At 43.2% G+C, this 20,698-nt stretch overlaps 1 protein-coding gene across 1 annotated transcript in view; it reads right to left on the reverse strand.

The window, feature by feature from the left end:
- Nucleotides 1-6,021: 6,021 nt before the first annotated feature.
- The window catches only part of LOC136399210 (zinc finger protein 615-like), a 54,480-nt gene continuing 39,803 nt past the window's right edge, over nucleotides 6,022-20,698 (reverse strand). The window contains 2 exon segments of the mRNA XM_066374177.1: nucleotides 6,022-7,103; nucleotides 7,106-8,552. Coding sequence (XP_066230274.1) covers nucleotides 6,924-7,103; nucleotides 7,106-8,552 — 1,627 coding nt within the window. The 3' untranslated portion in view covers nucleotides 6,022-6,923.

A 20,698-nucleotide genomic window follows, 5' to 3' on the forward strand; every position in this document is an offset into this window, starting at 1 on the left:
TAAGAACTGTGGAAGAGGGATTCCTCCAGTCTCAAAGTTAGGTTCACACTTCATTGGAGAAAAGGGGCCAGGTCTGTGCAGCTTGCCAACGCCAAAGGAAGTTGAATGGGGAGCAGCCTATAGGTGGCAGAGCCCACTGAAGGGTGCCAACAGGGCATACTTCATCCACACAAAGTGCCCACCGATGGTGGAGAAGCTCACCAGAGGCTTCAGGGGAGATGGAGTTCATCAGTGAGGAACACTAACATGAAGGGCAGTGGAACTCCAGCCTGCCCACCTGCTGGCAGCCACACGGTCACAGAAAAACACACCAGAACCAGAAAGAGAAGCCCCTTTGCTATGGCCACATGTCCCTCCTGTACCCCTTTGATAAACCTAAGACTGTGCCAGCTGACCCAGGAGACAGGTACACAGGGCCCAGCTCTATCTAGTATCAAGTAGGGTTAAGAAGGGTAGATTGAGTCTGAAGGTTGATACCTAGATACAGGCAATAACCGCTGAAGACATACTAGGCATAGTATTACGCAACTAGTTCGTGTACCTGGTTTGTGACATGCATCTCTTTAATGAGGGTCATCTTCAGCTACTTATTTTTAGTATTCTGTTGTATTAACATATCTGTTTCATAAGCTTGCATGTAAAATGCAACTAGCGCACCATCGCCCCCTTTTTGAATATGCTGGAACATTTTCTCTGTCTTCTCACATTTATAACTAGACTTATAAATTTCAACCCTGTCCATTCAGTTGGGAAGAACACTTTCCTGTGGTCCTCACCCTCTCTCCAAAGGCAAAGGGGTAAACTGTCACATCTGTGAGTTATCAAAATAGTTTCTACTATGTTCACTTAACTTTTTTCTGTTTGCATTCGTCTGTTGGCAGACAGGACGTTTCCTCTCAGATCTGCTGTCACAGTGGTCAACACCGTTGCTATGGGATCCAGGATGTGCCTCAGAGAGCTGTTCTTCCTCTGTCTCCACTTAGGAGGCATGATGGGTGTAAATACCTGCCTAGATGTGTCTACTATGAAAACAGGACTATCTTTATAGCTACGCATCCAAAGTACTAAGTGTTTATGAATGAATTGTGTCCCTCTGTAATAAAGGTTTACAATAAATACATATTTAGTCTTCCCCCACAATTGCTGAGCCACAGCTCCCCAAACCTTTTGAATTTCCTAAATGTTGAGAGCGATAAATGTGTCTTTTGTCATGTTATTGAGGTGACTTTTTTTTTTTTTGGTATATATTTTTCCGAAGCTGGAAACGGGGAGGCAGTCAGACAGACTCCTGCATGCGCCCGACCGGGATCCACCCAGCATGCCCACCAGGGGACGATGCTCTGCCCATCTGGGGCGTTGCTCTGTTGCAACCAGAGCTATTCTAGCACCTGAGGCAGAGGCCATGGAGCCATCCTCAGCGCCCGGGCCAACTTTGCTCCACTGGAGCCTTGGCTGCTGAAGGGGAAGAGAGAGACAGAGAGGAAGGAGAGGGGTTGGGGTGGAGAAGCAGATGGGTGCTTATCCTGTGTGCCCTGGCCAGGAATCAAACCGGGGACTCCTACATGCCAGGCCGATGCTCTACCACTGAGCCAACTGGCCAGGTGAGGTGACTTTTGGAAAGCACCTAAGGATAGGGGTTTGTTGCCCAACTGATTAGAGGGTTGGAACTTTCGGTTCCACACACCCCCAACTCCAGGACCAGGGAAGGGCTTAAGGCTGAACCGATTGCCAATGGCAGTGATATAATCAACCATGGCTATGTAATGAAGCCACCATAAAAACCCAAAAGGATAGGGTTCAGAGAGTTTCTGGGTGGGAGAACACATGGAGATGTCAGGAGAGTGCTGTGTCTAGAGAGGGCATGGAAGCTTCATGCTGCTTCCCATTTTCCTTGCTCTTTGCATCTTTTCCATCTGTCTGTTCCTGTGTTAGATCCTTTTAAAATAAACTGATGATCTAGTAAGTAGCATGTTTCTGAGTTTTATGAGCCATTCCAGCAAATTAAACCAGATAAGGGGGTTGTGAGAAACTGATCTAGAGTCAACCGGGCAGAAGTACAGGTAACAACTTGTACTTGCGATTGGCATTCTGAGTTGGAGGGTTCATTGAAACTTCCCATTTATAGTCATTGGTCAGCAGCGTGGGTAACATCCTGGGATTGTGGCTACCATCTGAAGGGGGGGGGGCAGTCCTATGGAACAGAATCCTTAACCTGTGGATTCTGATGCTATCTCCAGGTAGATAGTGTCAGAAAAGGACTGAATTCTTGGACACCCTACCGGTGACTCTGAAGTGTTTGTTGTTGTGGGAAAACTGCACCCCACCCTTAGAAACACACACACTGAAATTATTATAGTCCAGGACCAATGTACCCTCCCTCCAAAAGAGATATGTTTATGTCTTAACCTCAAGGACCTCAGATGTGACTGTATTTAAAAGTAGTTGTATACAACTGATAAGGGGTAACTATCCAAAATTTGTCAAAAGCTTATAAAACTCAACACCAGGAAGACAATCCAATTTAAAAAATGGGCAAAGATCTGAATACACACTACTCCAAAGAGGACATACATTTGGCCAATAGACATGAAAAAATGCTCAATGTCACTAACCATCAGAGAGATGCAAATTAAAACCACAATGGGGTATCACCTCACACCTGTCAGAATGGCTATCATTAACCAACAAACAAGTGTTGGCAAGGATGTGGAGAAAAGGAAGCCCTCTTGCACTGTTTGTGGGAATGCAGACTGGTATGGCCACTGTGGAAAACAATATTGTTTCCTCAAAAAATTAAAAATGGAACTGCCTTATAATCCAGAGATTCTACTTCTGGAAATATTTCTGGAGAAACTTGAAACACTATTAATTTTTAGAGAGGAGAGAGAGAGTGAGAGTAAGAGAGAAGGGGGAAGGAGGAGCAGGAAGCATCAACTCCTATATGTGCCTTGACCAGGAAAGCCCAGGGTTTTGAACTGGCAACCTCAGTATTCCAGGTTGACGCTTTATCCACTGCAACACCACAGGTCAGGCTCGAAACACTAATTTGAAAGAATATATGCGCCCCTATGTTCACTGCAGCATTATTTACAAAAGCCCAGATCTGGAAGAGCCCAAGAACCCATCAGTAGATGAGTGGACAAAAGAATGGTGGTATATTAACACAATGGAATACTTAGCTTTAAAAAAGAAGGAAGTTTGTCTGACCAGGCGGTGGCGCAGTAGATAGAGCATTGGACTGGGATGTGGAGGACCCAGGTTCCAGACCCCGAGGTCACCAGCTTGAGCAAGGGCTCATCTGGTTTGAGCAAGGCTCACCAGCTTGAGCCCAAGGTTGCTGGCTCTAGCAAGGGGTCACTCAGTCTGCTGTAGCCCCCCCCTGGTCAAGGCACATATGAGAAATCAATCAATGAACAACTAAGGAGCCACATCGAAGAATTGATGTTTCTCATCTCTCTCCCTTCCTGTCTGTCCCTCTCTCTGACTCTGCCACAAAAAAATAAAGAAGGAAGTTTTACCTTTTGCAACAGCATAGATGGACCTGGAGAGTATTACGCTAAGTGAAAAAAGCCAGTCAGAGAACGACAACTACCATATGGTTTCACTTATATGCAGAGACAGATTTAGCAGCAAGCGCCCCAGGCGCATACCCTGAGCCCCGACTTCTGAAGGGCCCTGCAAAACCCCAACTTCACACTTTTTTCTAATGACATCAAGTACATATTTTTTATTTATTTAAAAATATGGCTAACATGTACTTTTATTTTCCCTGTCTGTATTTTTAAGGGGCCCAATATTTTCTTCTGCGCCCAGAGCCTCAACTGACTTTAATCCACCTCTACTTATATGTGGAGCCAAATGAACAGAATAAACTAATGAATAGAATAGAAACATAGGCATGGACAAATGGAACAGACTACAACTGTCAGGAAAGTGGGGTGGTGAGAGGACTGGATAAAAGAAGGTGAAGGAAAAGACAAAAAACACATATACAGAACACACAAAGACAACATGTGGGGATAGGCAGAGGGAAAGGGGGTGGAAAGAAACAGCTTGGGGGAGGGTGAGCATTATGTGGTATGCAGATGGCATTAAGTTGTACACTTGAAACCTATATGGTTTTACGAACCAATGTCATCCCAATAAAGTCTATTAATATATATATTAAAAAAACCCAAAACAATTCTGCCTGACCAGGCAGTGGTGCAGTGGATAGTGCATCAATCTGAGATGCTGAGGACCCAGGTTCAAAACCCTGAGGGCACTGGCTTGAGTGAAGGCTCATCTGGCTTGAGTGTGGGATCTGGTGATCCCTTGAGCGCAGGGTTGCCGACTTGAATGGGATCATAGACATGACCTCATGGTCGCTGGGTTGAGCCCAGAGATCGCTGGCTTGAAGCTCAAGGTTGCTGGCTTGAGCCCAAAGGTAGCTGGCTTGAAGCACAAAGTTGCTGGCTAGATCAAGGGGTCATTGGCTCAGCTGGATCCCCCTGGTCAAGGCACATATGAGAAAGCAATCAATGAACAACTTAAGTGCCGCAAGGATGAGTTGATGCTCCTCATTTCTCTCACTTCCTTTTTGTCCCTGTCTGTCCCTCTCTCTCTCAAATAAACAATTCTTGCATTGGGGGAAAACCTTTATCAAAATGTAAAAAAATTTTAAATTGTCTTTACAGGTGTAATTCATTAAAATGAAGTTATGATGGACTAGGGCAGGACTCTAATCCAGTATGACTGGTGTTTTTATACATACAGATGGCCAGATGAAGACACATAAACATATGAGTAGAACGCCATGAGATGATGAAGACAGAGATTGAATTTACATGGCCCGAAGCTAAGGGAAGATGAAAATTGCAAGTCACCAAAAGCTAGGAAGCAAGAAAGAATTCCCCAACAGGTTTCAGAGGGAACATGGCCCTCATTTGACACGATTTTGGATTTCTAGCCTCCAGAACCTTCTAAGCCATTCCATTTATAGTACTTTCCTCCAGCAACCCAAAGAAACTAATAGAGAAAAGTAGTGGGAATCACATCTGGCCATGGGTCTAAACCACATTCCTCATATGAGCAATACCACTAAAAAAGTTAATTTTAATCTTTATCTCTTTAAAAATAGTAACTTCTGGCCCTGGCCGGTTGGCTCAGTGGTAGAGCATCGGCCTGGCGTGTAGAAGTCCTGGGTTCGATTCCCGGCCAGGGCACACAGGAGAAGCGCCCATCTGCTTCTCCACCCCTCCCCCTCTCCTTCCTCTCTCTTCCCCTCCCGCAGCCGAGGCTCCATTGGAGCAAAGATGGCCCCGGCGCTGGGTATGGCTCCTTGGCCTCTGCCCCAGGCGCTAGAACAGCTCTGGCCGCAACAGAACGACGCCCGGGAGGGGCAGAACGTCGCCCCTGGTGGGCGTGCTGGGTGGATCCCGGTGGGGCGCATGCGGGTGTCTGTCTGTCTCTCCCCGTTTCCAACTTCGGAAAAAAAAAAAAAAAGTAACTTCTTCCACTTTTTCACAGGATCCAGCTTGGGAAAGAAAAGTTGTGATTAAATCTCCCTTCTTAAATCTCAATTATTTTTTTTTTGTGTGTGTGTGTATTTTTCCAAAGTTAGAAGCAGGGAGGCAATCTGATAGACTCCCGCATGCGCCCAACTGGGATCCACTGGGCATGCCCACCAGGGGGCAATGCTCTGCCCATCTGGGGCAATTGGAGCCATTCCAGGACCTGAGGTGGAGGCCATGGAGCCATCCTCAGTGCCTGGGCCAACTTTGCTCCAATGGAGCCTTGGCTGTGGAAGGGGAAGAGAGAGACAGAGAGGAAGGAAAGGGGGAAGGGTGGAGAAGCAGATGAGTGCTTCTCCTGTGCACCCTGGCCGGGAATTGAACCCAGGACTTCTACACTCCAGGCTGACGCTCTACCACTGAGCCAACTGGCCAGGGCCTCAATTATTTTTAATGAGTCTGTTGTTGTTTTTCCTGACAACCAAAAGACAATTTGTTTTTAAAAATTTATTATTCCAAAGGGCTGAAAAGAAATGCCAGTTCCATTTATATATACAAGTAAACAGTAAATATACATGTGTATGGTATTATGTTTGTCTTGTTCATTCTTAAGCCTAATTACTTCCCTTGCAATTTATATGATATACAAAAATTTACAATGTTGGCATTTGGGGGTGGAGTGGATACTACACATACTAACTGGAAGAATTTTGTGGTATACAACTTGACCTTGTGAAATCTGGAAATGAGTATGTACATGTAGTACAAAAACATTCACACAAAGCAAACACACACATCAACAACCTTTCTTAATTTACTACTTGACTATACAATATATCCAAACATGTAACAGAGTGTCATTTAGCATGCTAAAGTTATCTGGTATTTGTAACTCATTGTTTTGTGCTACATTTTTTTATATATAATTATGTCACAAGATCAGAATTAGTATAAAATTGCTTATATGTAAACAACCTTTTCCACCATCATTACACTGTACTAATTCTCCCAAATATTATCTGATGCACAGTAAGTTTGGACTTAATGCCAGAGGCATCCTTTATCATGAGTTTTCAGTCATCTGCATTCTTTAGTATGAAAACTCATTTGTTTGGAAGGTATTCCAGGATTCAAAACATGCATGAGATTTTTCCTGTGAAAACTGAAATTTTGTGATGATCTACCAAACCATTTGTGCACTCAAAAGGTTTCATTTCTCCAGGATGTATAATGGGATTTCTCTTAAGAAATGACTTTGACTTCTCAAATCATTCATATTGCCTTTCTCTAATGAAATATGAGGCTAAGTTGGTGACAAATAGTTTTCCTATATTCACTACATTTACAAAACTTCTCTCATTGGTAAGTTTTCTGAAACTTCAAAGGTCAACAATAGAAAAATATCCTTTCACCACATTCATAGGGTGTCTCTTATGTGAATTCCCTTGCATTCAGTGAGATCTGACACCTTACTGAAGTCTTTCTAGCATCTAATGCGTTTCTCAGATTTCTTTTCTGTAGGAATTTCATGTGAAGTGAGAAAGAACTTGACGGAGTTTCCCCACATTCATTACAGTAATAAGGTTTTAGTCCTGCATGACTTCTCTAATATCAACACTGAGGTATGTTTTCTTTTAAAAGGCTTTCCCACAATGAGTACATTGATATGGTTTCTCTCCTGTGTGATGTCTCTAATGTGTAATGAGCTGTAACTTCTAGCTGAAAATCTGACCACAGGGAATACATCCATAGGGTTTCTCTCCAGTATGGCATCGCTGATGGATAATAAGATGGCTTTTTTGGCGGAAAGCTTTTCCACACTCATTACATCCATGAGGTTTCTCTCCTGTATGAATCAACTGATGTGTACTGAGCATTGCCATACTGCTAAAAGCTTTTTGGCATTCAAGACAGACAAAGGGTTTCTCCCTTGTATGTGTTCTGTGATGCACAATGAGCACTGCCTTTCGTATAAAAGCTTTCCCACACTCACTGCATTCATAGGGTTTCTCGCCTGTATGAGTTTTCTGATGGACAATGAGATGTGACTTGTATACAAAAGCTCTTCTACATTCAGTACATTCATAAGGCCTCTCTCCTGTATGAACTCTCTGATGTGCTATGAGAGATGACTTATAACTAAAGGCTTTCCTACATTCCCTGCATTCATAAGGCTTCTCTCCAGTATGAGTCCTCTGATGAACAAGAAGCTGTGAGTTGTCTATAAAACCTTTCCCACATTCACTGCATTCATAGGGTTTCTCTCCTGTATGAGTTCTCTGGTGGACAATGAGATGCGACTTGTCTATAAAAGCTTTTCTACATTCATTGCATTCATAAGGCTTCTCTCCTGTGTGAATTCTCTGATGTGTTACGAGGGATGACTTTTTATTAAAGGCTTTCCTACATTCCCTGCATTCATAAGGCTTCTCTCCTGTATGAGTCCTTCGATGAACAACAAGATGCGAGTTGTCTACAAAAGATTTTCCACATTCATTGCATTCATATGGCTTCTCCCCTGTATGGATTCTGTGATGTCTTATGAGGTGTGACTTTTTGTTAAAGGATTTCCCACATTCCTTGCAGTCATAAGGTCGTCTTCCTGTATGACCTCTCTGATGTTCGATGAGCTGTGACGCATATGCAAAAGCTTTTCCACAGTCATGGCATTCATAAGATTTCTCTCCTGTGTGAATTCTTTGATGTATTATGAGGTGTGAGTTTTTACTGAAGGTTTTTCCACATTCCCTGCATTCATAGGATTCTCTTGTATGAATTCGCTGGTGAACAACAAGCTGAGACTTACTGATGAAGGCCTTTCCACATTCTCTACATCCATAGGGTTTATCTCCTGTATGAATTCGTTGATGGATAATCAGGCTTGACTTCTGCATAAAACCTTTCCCACAATCACAACAATTAAAAGGTTTCTCTCCTGTGTGCATTTTGCAGTGTAATCTGAGCTTTGTCTTCTCCTTGTAAGCTTTTCCACATTCTTTGCATTCATAGGGTTTCTCTCCTGAATGAGCTCTCTGGTGAATTAAGAGCTTTGATTTATATCTGAAAGACTTGGGACATTCACTGCATTCATAATGTTTCCCTTCTGTGTGAATTCTGTGATGTCTTTTAGGATTTGTCACCAGACTGAAAGTCTTCACACGTAAATTCGGTTCATAGTACTGGGCATGAATGTGAGAGGTGTTGTGTAGCGTATAGACACATGATTTCCCAGAACCATTTAACTCATCAGAGTTCATTTCTGCACAGTTTTTACTCTGAAAATTTGAATCTGAATTTTGTGTCCAAGTTATTCCTCTTGAGATACACTTATAGGGTTTTTCCAAAAAGTTTTTGCTAAGAGAAAGCATTTTTCCCAATGCCTGATTTTCACGATCTCTCTCCACAGGTGCATTCTTCACAATGTCTTCCTGATACCAATCATACATTTGCCACATTGTTTCTAAGGGGAAAAAAAGTTCAATGAATTTTACCATTGTCATGAAATGAAGGGGACAGAATCTCAAGTCAGTATTCAAAAGAGAATGAAGGCAATGATGAAGAATGTGCACAAAATAAGTATGAGGCATTCAATAAAAGAAACAGTAATAGGTAACAAACTGAAGGACATGGGTGTCATCAAACTTTGGAACAAATCTAGGAATATTTGAAAGCATAAGAGGTATGTGAACATGGATAAGAGGTGCAGTAGGCTGGTTGTGTCTAACAAGCCTCAATGTAAGAACAACTAAGCAAATAAGGAAAGACCAAATGAAGCAGGCAAAGACCTGACCCAGGGCAGCTAGAAGGAAGTACATCTCCCTCAGTGGCTAGGAGCAGACAATATTCATATAAAAGACCTCTTTTCACTCAAAGTCACCTCTAAAGGTTCAGAATCTGTGAGAAAAAGTATTAAAATAACAAGGGTCCCATTCCAATGCCCAACTGTTACTTTGCTTCCACTGACTCCCATTGCACTGGGTTCACTCACCTGGACTAAAATGACTTGGAAATTCCCTCTCTCCTATTCCTTCTTCTCCTTTTTCCAAGTGGACCACTGCTTCAGGCTTGGTGGCTTGAAAACCTGTCAAGGGGTAACCACAGAGAACCTGAGCAGTATTAGGGCCTGCGAGTAAAAGTTGTTTCAGAGAATATATACCTTAAATCTCAGCAAAATAGAAACTTCATTTGGAAATAAAAGTAGTGTCCCTGTCTGATCATAAAAAAAATAAATTCTAGCCTGATTGATGGTGGCGTAATAGATGGAGTGTCAACCCAGAGCACCGAGTTCACCAGCTCAAGCCCAAGGTCACCGGCTGAAGCCTAGAGTCACCAGTTTGATCACCACACCAGTCAAGGCACATATGAGAAGCAATCTCCCTCTCTCTTTCTCTCCCCCTTCCTCTCTCTCCAAAAAAGAACAGCCTGACCAGGCAGTGGGGCAGTGGATAGAGCATCGACCTGGGATGCTGAGGACCCAGGTTTGAAGCCCCAAGGTTGCTGACTTGAATGCAGGCTCATGCAGTTTGAGCAAAGGGTCACCAGCTTGAGCATGGCATCATAGACATGACCGCTGCCATGGTTGCTGCCTTGAGCCCTAAGGTTGCTGCCTTGAGCAAGGAGTCACTGGCTCAGATGTAGCCCCTGGTCAAGGCACATATGAGAAAGCAACCAATGAACGACTAATGTGCTGCAACTATGAGTTGATGCTTCTCATCTCTCTCCCTTCTTGTCTCTCTAAAAACAAAACAACAAAATTCTGTATAAGCCCCAGTCCAAAATCACTGATAATATCTTACTACCAATAAACTATGACAATAGAAAAAAGACAGGCAATCAATGAGCTCATGCTGAGATCTTTAGGAAAGTTGTCTTTACCCAATGACATTAGGTTGCTATGATTTTCCAACATTACATCTCTGTAGAGATTCTTCTGAGCAGGGTCTAGTAGCTGCCACTCTTCCCAGGTGAAATACACAGCCACATCACTGAATGACAACAGACCCTGTTATAATACAATCCTTTTTAGTCTGGAGTTAATAGAATAAAAATATAAGATAATGATAGGATATTCTCATTATACTATGGAAATTTATAAATAAATATTTCTCCATATCTAGTTTTGATTTACACTTTTTGGCGACATTCGTTTAAAATATCCTCACTTTGTGCATTATTCAGTCACTTCATTCATTCATTCATCAACATAAAATGTTAAAACTTTAAATTACCTAAAAACTACTTGCAACCCACCTTAGGAGCACTGAATGTTACCTACTATGCAGTTACAATAAAAATGGCCCTATGCCATATAGCTTCTGATCTATTTGGGTTCAAGGAACTGCAAATAGTTTAGTGAGACGGAAGAAGCTGATGAGAACAGATGCCCAGGTAACAGGCAGAAGCTGGTCTCGGAGAAGGTGCACACAGTTCCTGCAGACACTTAGTAGCCATTGCAGTGCTGTCCATATACAAAAGTACGATATGCTCAGAACTGCTTATTAGAAATGGATTGTTCTGCCCTGGCTGGGTAGCTCAGTTGGTTAGAGAATCATCCTAATATGCCAACATTGCAAGTTCGATCCCTGGTCAGGGCACATACAAGAACAAACCAATAAATGCATAAATAGATGGAACAACAAATCAATGTTTTATCTCTCAATAAACACATTTTTAAAAATAACAACAAAAAAACTTAACAAATTGTTCTACATACGAAATCATAATACAAGCATAAAGCTTTTATTATGTGCTATGTATCATTCTAAATATTTTAAAAATATTAACATGATAATGTGTACAACAACCCTTATACAAGCTCTATTATTATCTTTTTATCTGTAAAAAGAGACTTTAAAAGTTTTCTAGCTGTGCCTTTTATATCTCCCACATTTCCTTCGGAAGAGGACTGTTCACTGGATCTACATTCTGGACAAGAAAAATGGAAGAGGAAGACCCATCAAAGACATTTCTTCACACTTAATATCCAGGAAATATTAACTGACCTCAGGGATTTCATGTGCTCCCTCCATACATACAAAGTAAATCCTGTACACATTTTTACTCTTTTGTGATGGTAGCCAACATTACCACAGAAAAGTCTGCAACTCAGTTCTCGATCTGCAGCTTACCCGGCAGTATTGTTAGTCATTACCACTTTGCAGGATCCTATGACACACAGATGGACCTCCCTTCCTGATGGCGACTCCGAGTCATTTATTGTCCCCCAGTCCAAGCACATCTCTTCCAGCCACAATGTGTCTATATATATATTGTTCTCTTTGATTGTATATATATTTACAGGCTTCCCGAAATCTACTGGATAACAAACTAGGATATAATAAGCTCACCTGGGACTTAGTCATTTCAGCAGCTTTCAGGAAATAGCCACCACTTCCTGAAATCTGGATACTGGTATCTCATCAAAGGTAGCCTCAGCAAGGAATAATTTCTGGAATTAAGCTCTTTTTTTCATTCACAGAAGCTGTCTCATTCTAGGACGCCAGCATCTACAGAGTCAACAAAAGAGCTGTTTGGTGCGACAATAAAAGCAAGTTCCTATACAAGCAGGGCACTGTTCTAAGCACGTTCTGTTCTTACTTCATCTTCACAACAACCCCATGAGGTACAGACTATAATTATTCCACTTCAGAGAAAACCAAAAAAGGGAAAGCCTAACATCTTGCTAAAAGCCACACAACTAGTAACTCACAGAGCAAGGCTAAAACGCAAACTCTAATAATCAATAAACCCTCTGATTCCAGGGAAATTACTAGAATTATCCATCACCTTAACCAACTTTTATTTATTTTTTTAAAATTTATATCATTTTTTATAATTTTTAAATTTCTTTTAGAGAGAAAGGGGGAGACAGAGAGACAGAAATACCAATCTGTTCCTGTAATGTGCCCTGCCCAGAGATGGAACCCACAACCGTTACATATCAGGACAACTCTCTAACCAACCGAGCTATCTGCCCAGGGCTCCACCAACTTAAAAAATGGAGAAAATATCTAAAACGACTACTTTCAGACACAGAAATCAGAGAAGAGGAGAAACAAACAAGGTGAGACCACTGAAGACTGTGCAGCTCATGGCCTAGACTTTCCAGGCCAAACACGGGGACAAGGAGCCCAAAAACTCTGGCAGTCTTGCTGAGTTAATGACACAAGTCAAATCTGAGGAAGCGAAAGTGGTAAGTTTGCCAGGCAGTGATGAGGGAAGCAGGGAGGGAGGGAGGGAGGAAGCGAGAGAAAGAAAAGTCTCACTCTTTAGATGTGCAGAGGATTCCCTTGAGTCTCTGGCTAACTACTAAAGAACTGAGAGGTGAACAATTCCTGGAACTCACACTAGATCAGGAATAGTCTGTGTTCTCACTAGCCCGAATGAAAAAACACAGGGACTTCAAGTCGAGTTCTCAGTAGAGTACTGCCTCAGCGGGGACAAAGTCACCTTAGACAAAAAGACTGCTTTGGCACGAGTTAACAGAGCTAAAAGAGCCTGTGGTGGCACGGAAAATAAAAGCGTAGACCTGGAATGCTGAGGTCGCGGATTGAAACCCTGGGCTTGCCTGGTCAAGGCACAGACATAAAGCAAATACTACGAGTTGAACCTTCCTACTCCTTCCCCACTTCTCTCTCTCTAAAATCAATAAACCTTAAAAAAAGAAGCTAAAAGAAAGCCTCCATACAATCAAACTGAGCTTCAAAACTTATTCCCAAGAGCATTTGATTTTACTCCCTGGTAATATGTTGTCAGTTTGGCTGAAATAAACTTGTAAAAAAAAAAAAAAAAAAAAAAGAATCCAACCGTTTCTTTCTTTCTTTTTTTTTTTTTTAAAGTGAGAGGCTGGGAGGCAGAGAGACAGACTCCTGCATGTGCCCCGACCAGGATCCACCCCAGCAAGTCCCATACCAGGTGATGCTCTGCCCACCTGGGGTTGCTGCTCTGATGCTTGGCAACTGAGCTATTTCAGTGCCTGAGGCGAGGCCATGGAGCCATCCTCAGTGCCTGAGGCTTACTTGCTGGAACCATTTGAGCCATGGCTGTGGGTGGGGTAGAAAGAGAGAGAGAGAGAGAGAGAGAGAGAGAGAGAGAGAACGGGGAAGGGGGAAGGGTGGAGAAACAGATGGTCACTTCTCCTGTGTACCCTGACCAGCAATCGAACCCAGGACTTCCACACACTGAGCCAACTGGCCAGGGCCAAATACAACTGTTTCAAAGTAATTTAAACACACCCTAGAGCAAACCTCAAAAGTAGTTAAAAGCACAAGAAAAAACCATGCAAATAATGTAAAACTGACAATATCTGACATCCAAACAAAAATTACCAGGCATGCAAAGCAAAAGAACTAAAGAAAACACCCAGATTTCAAGGACAATATGAGAAATAGACCAGCCTCATCTATGAACTTAACTATAAAAACTCTACATAAAATATTTTGAAATCACATCTACTGATAGGTAAGAAAGATTATACAATGCACATTTGACTTTATTTCAGGAATGCAAGTATAGTATAATACAAACCATTTAATTATCTCAGTAGATTAATAAAAAACAGTACAGCCATTCACAATTTTTAAAAATCTTTCTCACCTAGAAATAGACAGGCACTTTAACTTGATAAAGATATCTACAAAAAAATCCACAGCATTTCTTTAGGCTTAGGGACATGACAACGATAACCACTCCCAATATCTTTACCAAAAATGTACCACAGATAAAACCCTGACCAGCAAAATGGGAGGAGCCCTGGCCACAGCTCAGTTGGTTAGAGCATTGTCCCAATATACCATTGTTGTGGGTTCAATCCCTGGTCAGGGCACATACAAGAATCAACCATGAAAGCATAAATAAGTAGAATAACAAATTGATTCTCCTATCTCTCTCTCTCTCAAATCAATAAATACAACATTTAAAGGATAAATAAAGAAATGAAAATTGCAAAAGAACAAAACTCTCATTATGCAAAAGCTTTAAGATATTGAAATTTCATGTTCAAACAACAAAAGGATTTGAAAAGCAAAGAAAAACACTATTTACAGCAACAATAAAACCTGTTAGGGCCTGAACAGGTGGTGGCACAGTGGATAGAGCATTGGTCTGGGATACAGAAGACCCAGGTTCAAAACCCCGAGGTCGCCAGCTTGGGCGTGGGCTCATTAGGCTTGAGGGTGGGGTCGCCAGCTTGAACATGGGATCACAGACATGACCCCATGGTTGCTGGCTTGACTTCATGGTCTGGTTTGAGTTCAAATGTCGCTGGCTTGAAGCCCAAGTGCTGGCTTGAGCAAAGGGTCACTGGCTTGGCTGGAGCCCCTCCACCCAAGGCACATGTGAGAAAGCAATCAATGAACAACTAAGGTGCTGCAACAAAGAATTGATGCTTCTCATTTCCCTCCCTTCCTCTCTGTCTATCCCCCTTCCCCCTCTCTCTTACAAAAACAACAACAAAAAAAAAACCATTAGGTACATCAAGGAAAAATGTACAAATTTACAGTTTCATTACATCAAAAGTATACAGATCATAAGCAGTCTAATGGAGAGACATAATAAAATGAAGTCTGGGAGGGTCCCAAACCAGAAGCTTCCACTGTCCTTTCCCCTTGGAGTCAGGACACGTTACTCATCCAGAATATCTGTGTGTAACAGTACACAGGGTACTGCCAACCAAAGCTCACCCGAGCTTCACTGTCTATAGTTTTTATTCGAGTTTCAATAAATAAGCATGGTTAATAATCACTGGTCATGTGACTCGCCCTACAGCAACCCTACTGGCCAGGACACTGGATTGGTATTACCTCACTCGAAGCTCCAGCCCTCTAACCTCTGTGACCGGTCTTTCTGGCAGAAGCAGTCCCAGCCCGAGTCATCTCCCCAGCATTAACTACCTATCTATGGACCCACCGTGAAAAACACACACTCCTATCGCTCAGGACATTCCAAGATTTATAGGCTACCTCTCAGCAACTGGAAAAAAAGGCAGCCAAATTGTTTAACACATAGGAAGGATAGGATCAAAAGATTACTATTCCAAATATGTGACTACTTTCTAAAAGGGAGTAAAGAAAAGACAAACTTCTCAAGTTTAAAATTGGCCAATGCACACATAAAACAACGATCAGTCATGTTAGTACTGGGAGCAGTGCATATGGAGACCACAGTGAAATGCCTTTTATACCCAAAAGATGATTAACAAGCCAAAACTGAGCTATCATATTAGGAAATAACAGGATTATATACCCACTGTCCCTAAAGATGTGTGAAAACCTGGCACAGTGTATGTAAAAGCATTATATATTAGAACATTATTGGGCAAGTTTGGCAAAACTGAGTCAGAAGCCTTTGAAATATGCATTTAATCTGACCTACTTTTTATAAGTTATAAAAAGAAAAACACCCACCCCGGCCAGGCAGCTCAGTTATTAGAGGGTCATCCTGATACACCAAAGTTGTGGGTTCAATCCCAGGTCAGAACACATGCAGGAATCAACCAATGAATGCATAATGGGTGGAAGAGCAAACCAATCAATCAATAAAATTTTAAAAAGAAAAATACCCATAATATATAGCGCCATTTAAAAATACATTTCAAGCCTGACCTGCGGTGGCACAGTGAATAAAGTGTCAACCTGGAATGCTGAGGATGCCAATTCAAAACCCCTGGCTTACCTGGTCAAGGCACATACGAGAAGCAACTACTACAAGTTGATGCTTCCCACTCCTTTCTCCTGCCTTTCTCTCTCTCTTCCCCCCCTAAAATCAATAATCAAAATCTGTTTTAAAAAGTTTTATGGCCCTGGCTGGTTGGCTCAGTGATAGAGCATCAGCTCAGCACGTAGATGTCCCGAGTTTCATTCCGGATCAGGGCACACATGAGAAGTGACCATCTGCTTCTCTCCCCCTCCCGCTCCCCCTTCTCTCCCTCCATCCCTGTCACAGTCAACTGGTTCGAGCGTCTGCCTCAGGTGCTGAGGATACCTTGGTTGATTTGAGGATGAGTCGAGCATCAGCCCCAGATGGGAGTTACCAGGTGGATCCCGGTCAGGATGCATGTGGGAGTCTGTCTTTCTATCTCCCCTCCTCTCACTTAAAAAAAAAAATAAATGAATAATAAATATTAAATAAGATAATAAAAGCCCTGGCCAGTTGGCTCAGTGGTAGAGCATCAGCCCGGCATATGGATGTCCCGAGTTTGATTCCTGGTCAGGGCACACAGGAGAAACGACCATCTGCTTCTCTAGGACTCCCCCTCTCTCCCTCTCTCTCTTCTCCTGCCCAGCAATGGCTTGATTCAAGCACACTGTCCCCAGATGCTAAGGATGGCTCTGTGGAGCCTCCGCCAAATGGCTCAGTTGTAAGCATGGCCTCAGATGAACAGAGCACTGGCACCAGACTGGGGTTGCTGGGTGGATCCCAGTCAGGGAGCATGCAGGAGTCTGTCTCTCAATCTCCCCTCCTCTCACTTGGAAAAAGAAGAAAAATAAATAAATACATAAGTAATAATAATAAAATAAAAATATATTTCAAAATATTACTGATAGCTTAGTCAGTAAATTAAGGGTGATTTTTTTCTTTCTCTTTATCTTTTTAAGAAGTGATTTTTATTCTCTGCTTTTTATTGATGACAAGCATACAATGATATTGTGATAAAAAAAAAATTAAGAGTTCTCACCTGACCTGTGGTGGTGCAGTGGATAAAGCATCGACCTGGAATGCTGAAGTTGCCTGTTGGAAACCTTGGGCTTGCTAGGTCAAGGGACATACAAGAAAGAACTACTAGGAGTTGATGCTTCTCGCTTCTTCTCTCCACTGCCCCTTTTTCTCTCTCTTTCTCTCCCCTCTCTCTAAAATCAAGTGAAAAAAATTAGAGATCTCCATTTAATATCAAGCATAAACTTTTTCAGAGAATACAGAACATGTAATAGAAATAAGTTAATCAAATTGTTTAAATATAAAACTCCCACTAGGAAGGAATATATCTGAGTAACAGCTACTTTTTGTCAAGTACCTACTCTTACAGACTCACTTTTGTGCACCCGAAATTGGCATGTTGAAGCATTAACTCTCAATTGTGATGTTACTTTGAAATGGGGAGGTTAGCGGAGGTCATGCAGGTAGGGCTCCTGCGAACCTGTGAGGCACGTATCATTTCTTTAAAGGGGAAAGCGTGATTTAAAGAACCTGGTATTCAAGAGTTCAAATGCTGTAGAAATGTTTACCTGAAACCTATGTACTCTTATTAATCAATGTCATCCCATTAAATTTAATTTCTAAGTTAAAAAAAAAAAAGAAAGAACTTAGTACTTTACCCAAAGTCACACAAACAAGTGGCAGAATTGCCACAGTAGGCTACAACAGGGCTTTCAAATGTATAAAAATACATGTGTACACCGGCTGACACAAATACTCCAAGTATTTAAGGCACAATTTTAACAATTTATGGATCTACATAGCAGGTACAAAGATGATCATTTAGCTTTTCTTTTTACTTTTCAGTACATTAGAAATTTTCCATTATTAAACTTTAGGAAACAATATCCTAATGTTCGCTGCACACCCCAATGTCTGTCTACCTTACGTTCCACCCCACCAACCTCTCCCAAGGATACCCAAACTGCTCCCTGTCAGGTTCAGGGCCAGGACCCTTTACCAAAAACCTCAGGTTAAATTTGAAGTAATCTGGCGCCAGGGAAGTTCCTGTAACTCCCCACCTGAGCAAACCTGACTTATAGCCCGCATCACCTCACCCAACCTCCCACCGGGACAAATTCCTCAGGAAGTGATCCCCTCACCCAACCTCCACATTCAGCATATCCCTTCATCCCACCCCAAAACTAACCTAAACCTTGCTCACTAACCCTATAAAAGCTTAAATCCCCATACCCGGCCCTAGGACCGGTTGGCTCAGTGATAAAGCGTCTGCCGGCGTGTGGATGTCCCGTGTTCTATTCCCGATCAGGGCACACAGCAGAGGAACCCATCTGCTTCTCCACCCCTCCCTCTCTCGCTTCTTTCTCTCTATCACTCACTCACTCTTCTGATCCTGCAGCCATGGCTCCAATGATTCCAGCAAATTGCCCTCTGGCACTGAGGAGGGCTCCATGGCCTCAGCCTCAGGTGCTAAATATAGCTTGGTTGCTGAGCAAAGAGCAACGACCCAGATGGGCAGAGCATCGCCCCCTGGAGTGGATCCCGGTGGGGGCGCATGCTGGAGTCTGTCTCTGCCTGCCCTCCTTTCATTGAACAAAAAATAATAATAAATGCCCAGCCCCTGGGGCTAACGCAATTTTGGACTCACCCTATCTGCTCACAGATGCATAGATATTTCTTAGGAAACTCGTCGGGATTCGTGCAACCCTCCCTCGGCAACCTCACACTCCCCACCCCGCACTTAGCGGCCGCATCCATTCAGAGTTCCCCAGAAAACCTATTTTCACGAGGACCTCGGCCCCTCGGCTGCTCCAACTCGGACCAGAAAATTCCAGATGACTCACCCCCAGTCCCTACCCTCACCGACCATACCCGACGAGCCCCTCGGTCAGTGACTCTTCTTACGCCCCTCTCCCGGTTCCCGACCCGCAGCTGATCTGTCACTGTCAACAGGGATAAACTCTCGTTTCTTCCTCAACCCACCCACAACGGCCCCCAAGAACGACGAAGCCGCCTGAAGCAACACCCTAACCCCCACGAATACCCACCACAAACCGCGTCTCGAGTCACGGAATTCCCAGGGCCCGGGATTCTTATAGACGCTCGCAGAAATCAAAGGGAACCTCCTCCATGAGAACTGTTACCTCCCCCAAGGAAGCCAAGCTCCTACGTCACTTCCGCTTCCGCTCTGGTGTGGCTGGTCCGCGTCTCTGGCTCTTACACAAACTCGTTGGCACTGTGGCAGCGAGCGCTTTCCCTGCAGCGTGGACTCTGGGTCCCGTTGGAATGACCGCTAGGCAATATGGCCCAGCCATTTCCGTGACGCTATGTCGAGAGCGGCCACGTTCGATCGTGCGCCGCCATGTCGGATTGAGCGGCGTACGGAGAGAGAGATGGCCAATCTAGGCGACCGGATTTCGCCCACCGGGCTGGAAAGTGGCAAGTTCTAACGATCCTTGGTTGTTGTTTTTTTTCAAGATTTCTCTCCTTGAGTTTTTCTACTTCCACAGCGGCAGTCAACCTCGGCGCACATGCTTAGTAGTATTTCAGCGCTCTCGGTCAAGGTCTTTTCGACCTGGACCGCTAAACCAATCCCAGGCCAGGTCGTAGCAGAAAATGGCCGCGCCCATGTTGTCTGGTAGCGCTTTAGAAGACGCAAAAGAAGGCGCGGCCATATTGCAAACGTTTGGGTCCGTACAATAAAGCTCCGCTTGGTAGGGAGAATTGATGAATGTTTCGAGGGAAGATGCCGGCAACACGTTTGAAAAACGGGGATTAAGAGACTGGAATTGGATGGAGAACAGAGGTGGTAGGAGGAAAGCGCTCTGTTGCTTCGTGATGAGAGACAGTGAGGACGGGACAAAATGGTTGAGAACCTGGCCTGACCAGGTAGCTCAGTTGGTTGGTTTCCTGCAGATATGCCATAAATTGCAGGATTCCAGATAGCATCAACCAATGAATGCATCAGTAAATGAAACAACAAATCGATGTATATGTCTCGCTTCCTCTCTCTCTCCCCCTTCCTCTCTAAAGTCAATAAAATAATAAAAAGTTACGAAATTGTTCTGAATTATGAGATTAGTATGTATACCACAAGGAATAAAATAATACAACGAAATATAGAGAGAACATTCATCTGTGTCGCCTACCTCTCATTTCTAGTCTTACTGTTCTCTTCCCAGAGACAGCCATGCATCTCGGGCGTGCAGTCACGCCAATATCCTTTGTGTTCTCACAAAAGGTGTGTGTTAGTCATCAGTAATAAATACAGGATTGTTTTAACATAAATAATGAGTTAGGTAAGTGGAGGCAATTCACTCCCATTCTATAGCTAGAAAGCAGCTTGACCGCTGGCAGGTCACTGAACTCTGCGGGAGAAATCTGTTCATCAATCATTTGAAGACGGGCCCATTAACACAGTTAAAGAGACCTGCTGGGCAGGAACTGAAAGCTAGGGCCCATTAACACAGTTAAAGAGACCTGCTGGGCAGGAACTAAAAGCTAGGGAGTTAACCAAAAACCCATTTCTGATGAACTCTCCGTTCCCCACCTTT

Source organism: Saccopteryx leptura, chromosome 3, assembly GCF_036850995.1.
Source record: "Saccopteryx leptura isolate mSacLep1 chromosome 3, mSacLep1_pri_phased_curated, whole genome shotgun sequence".
Lineage (NCBI taxonomy): Eukaryota > Metazoa > Chordata > Mammalia > Chiroptera > Emballonuridae > Saccopteryx > Saccopteryx leptura.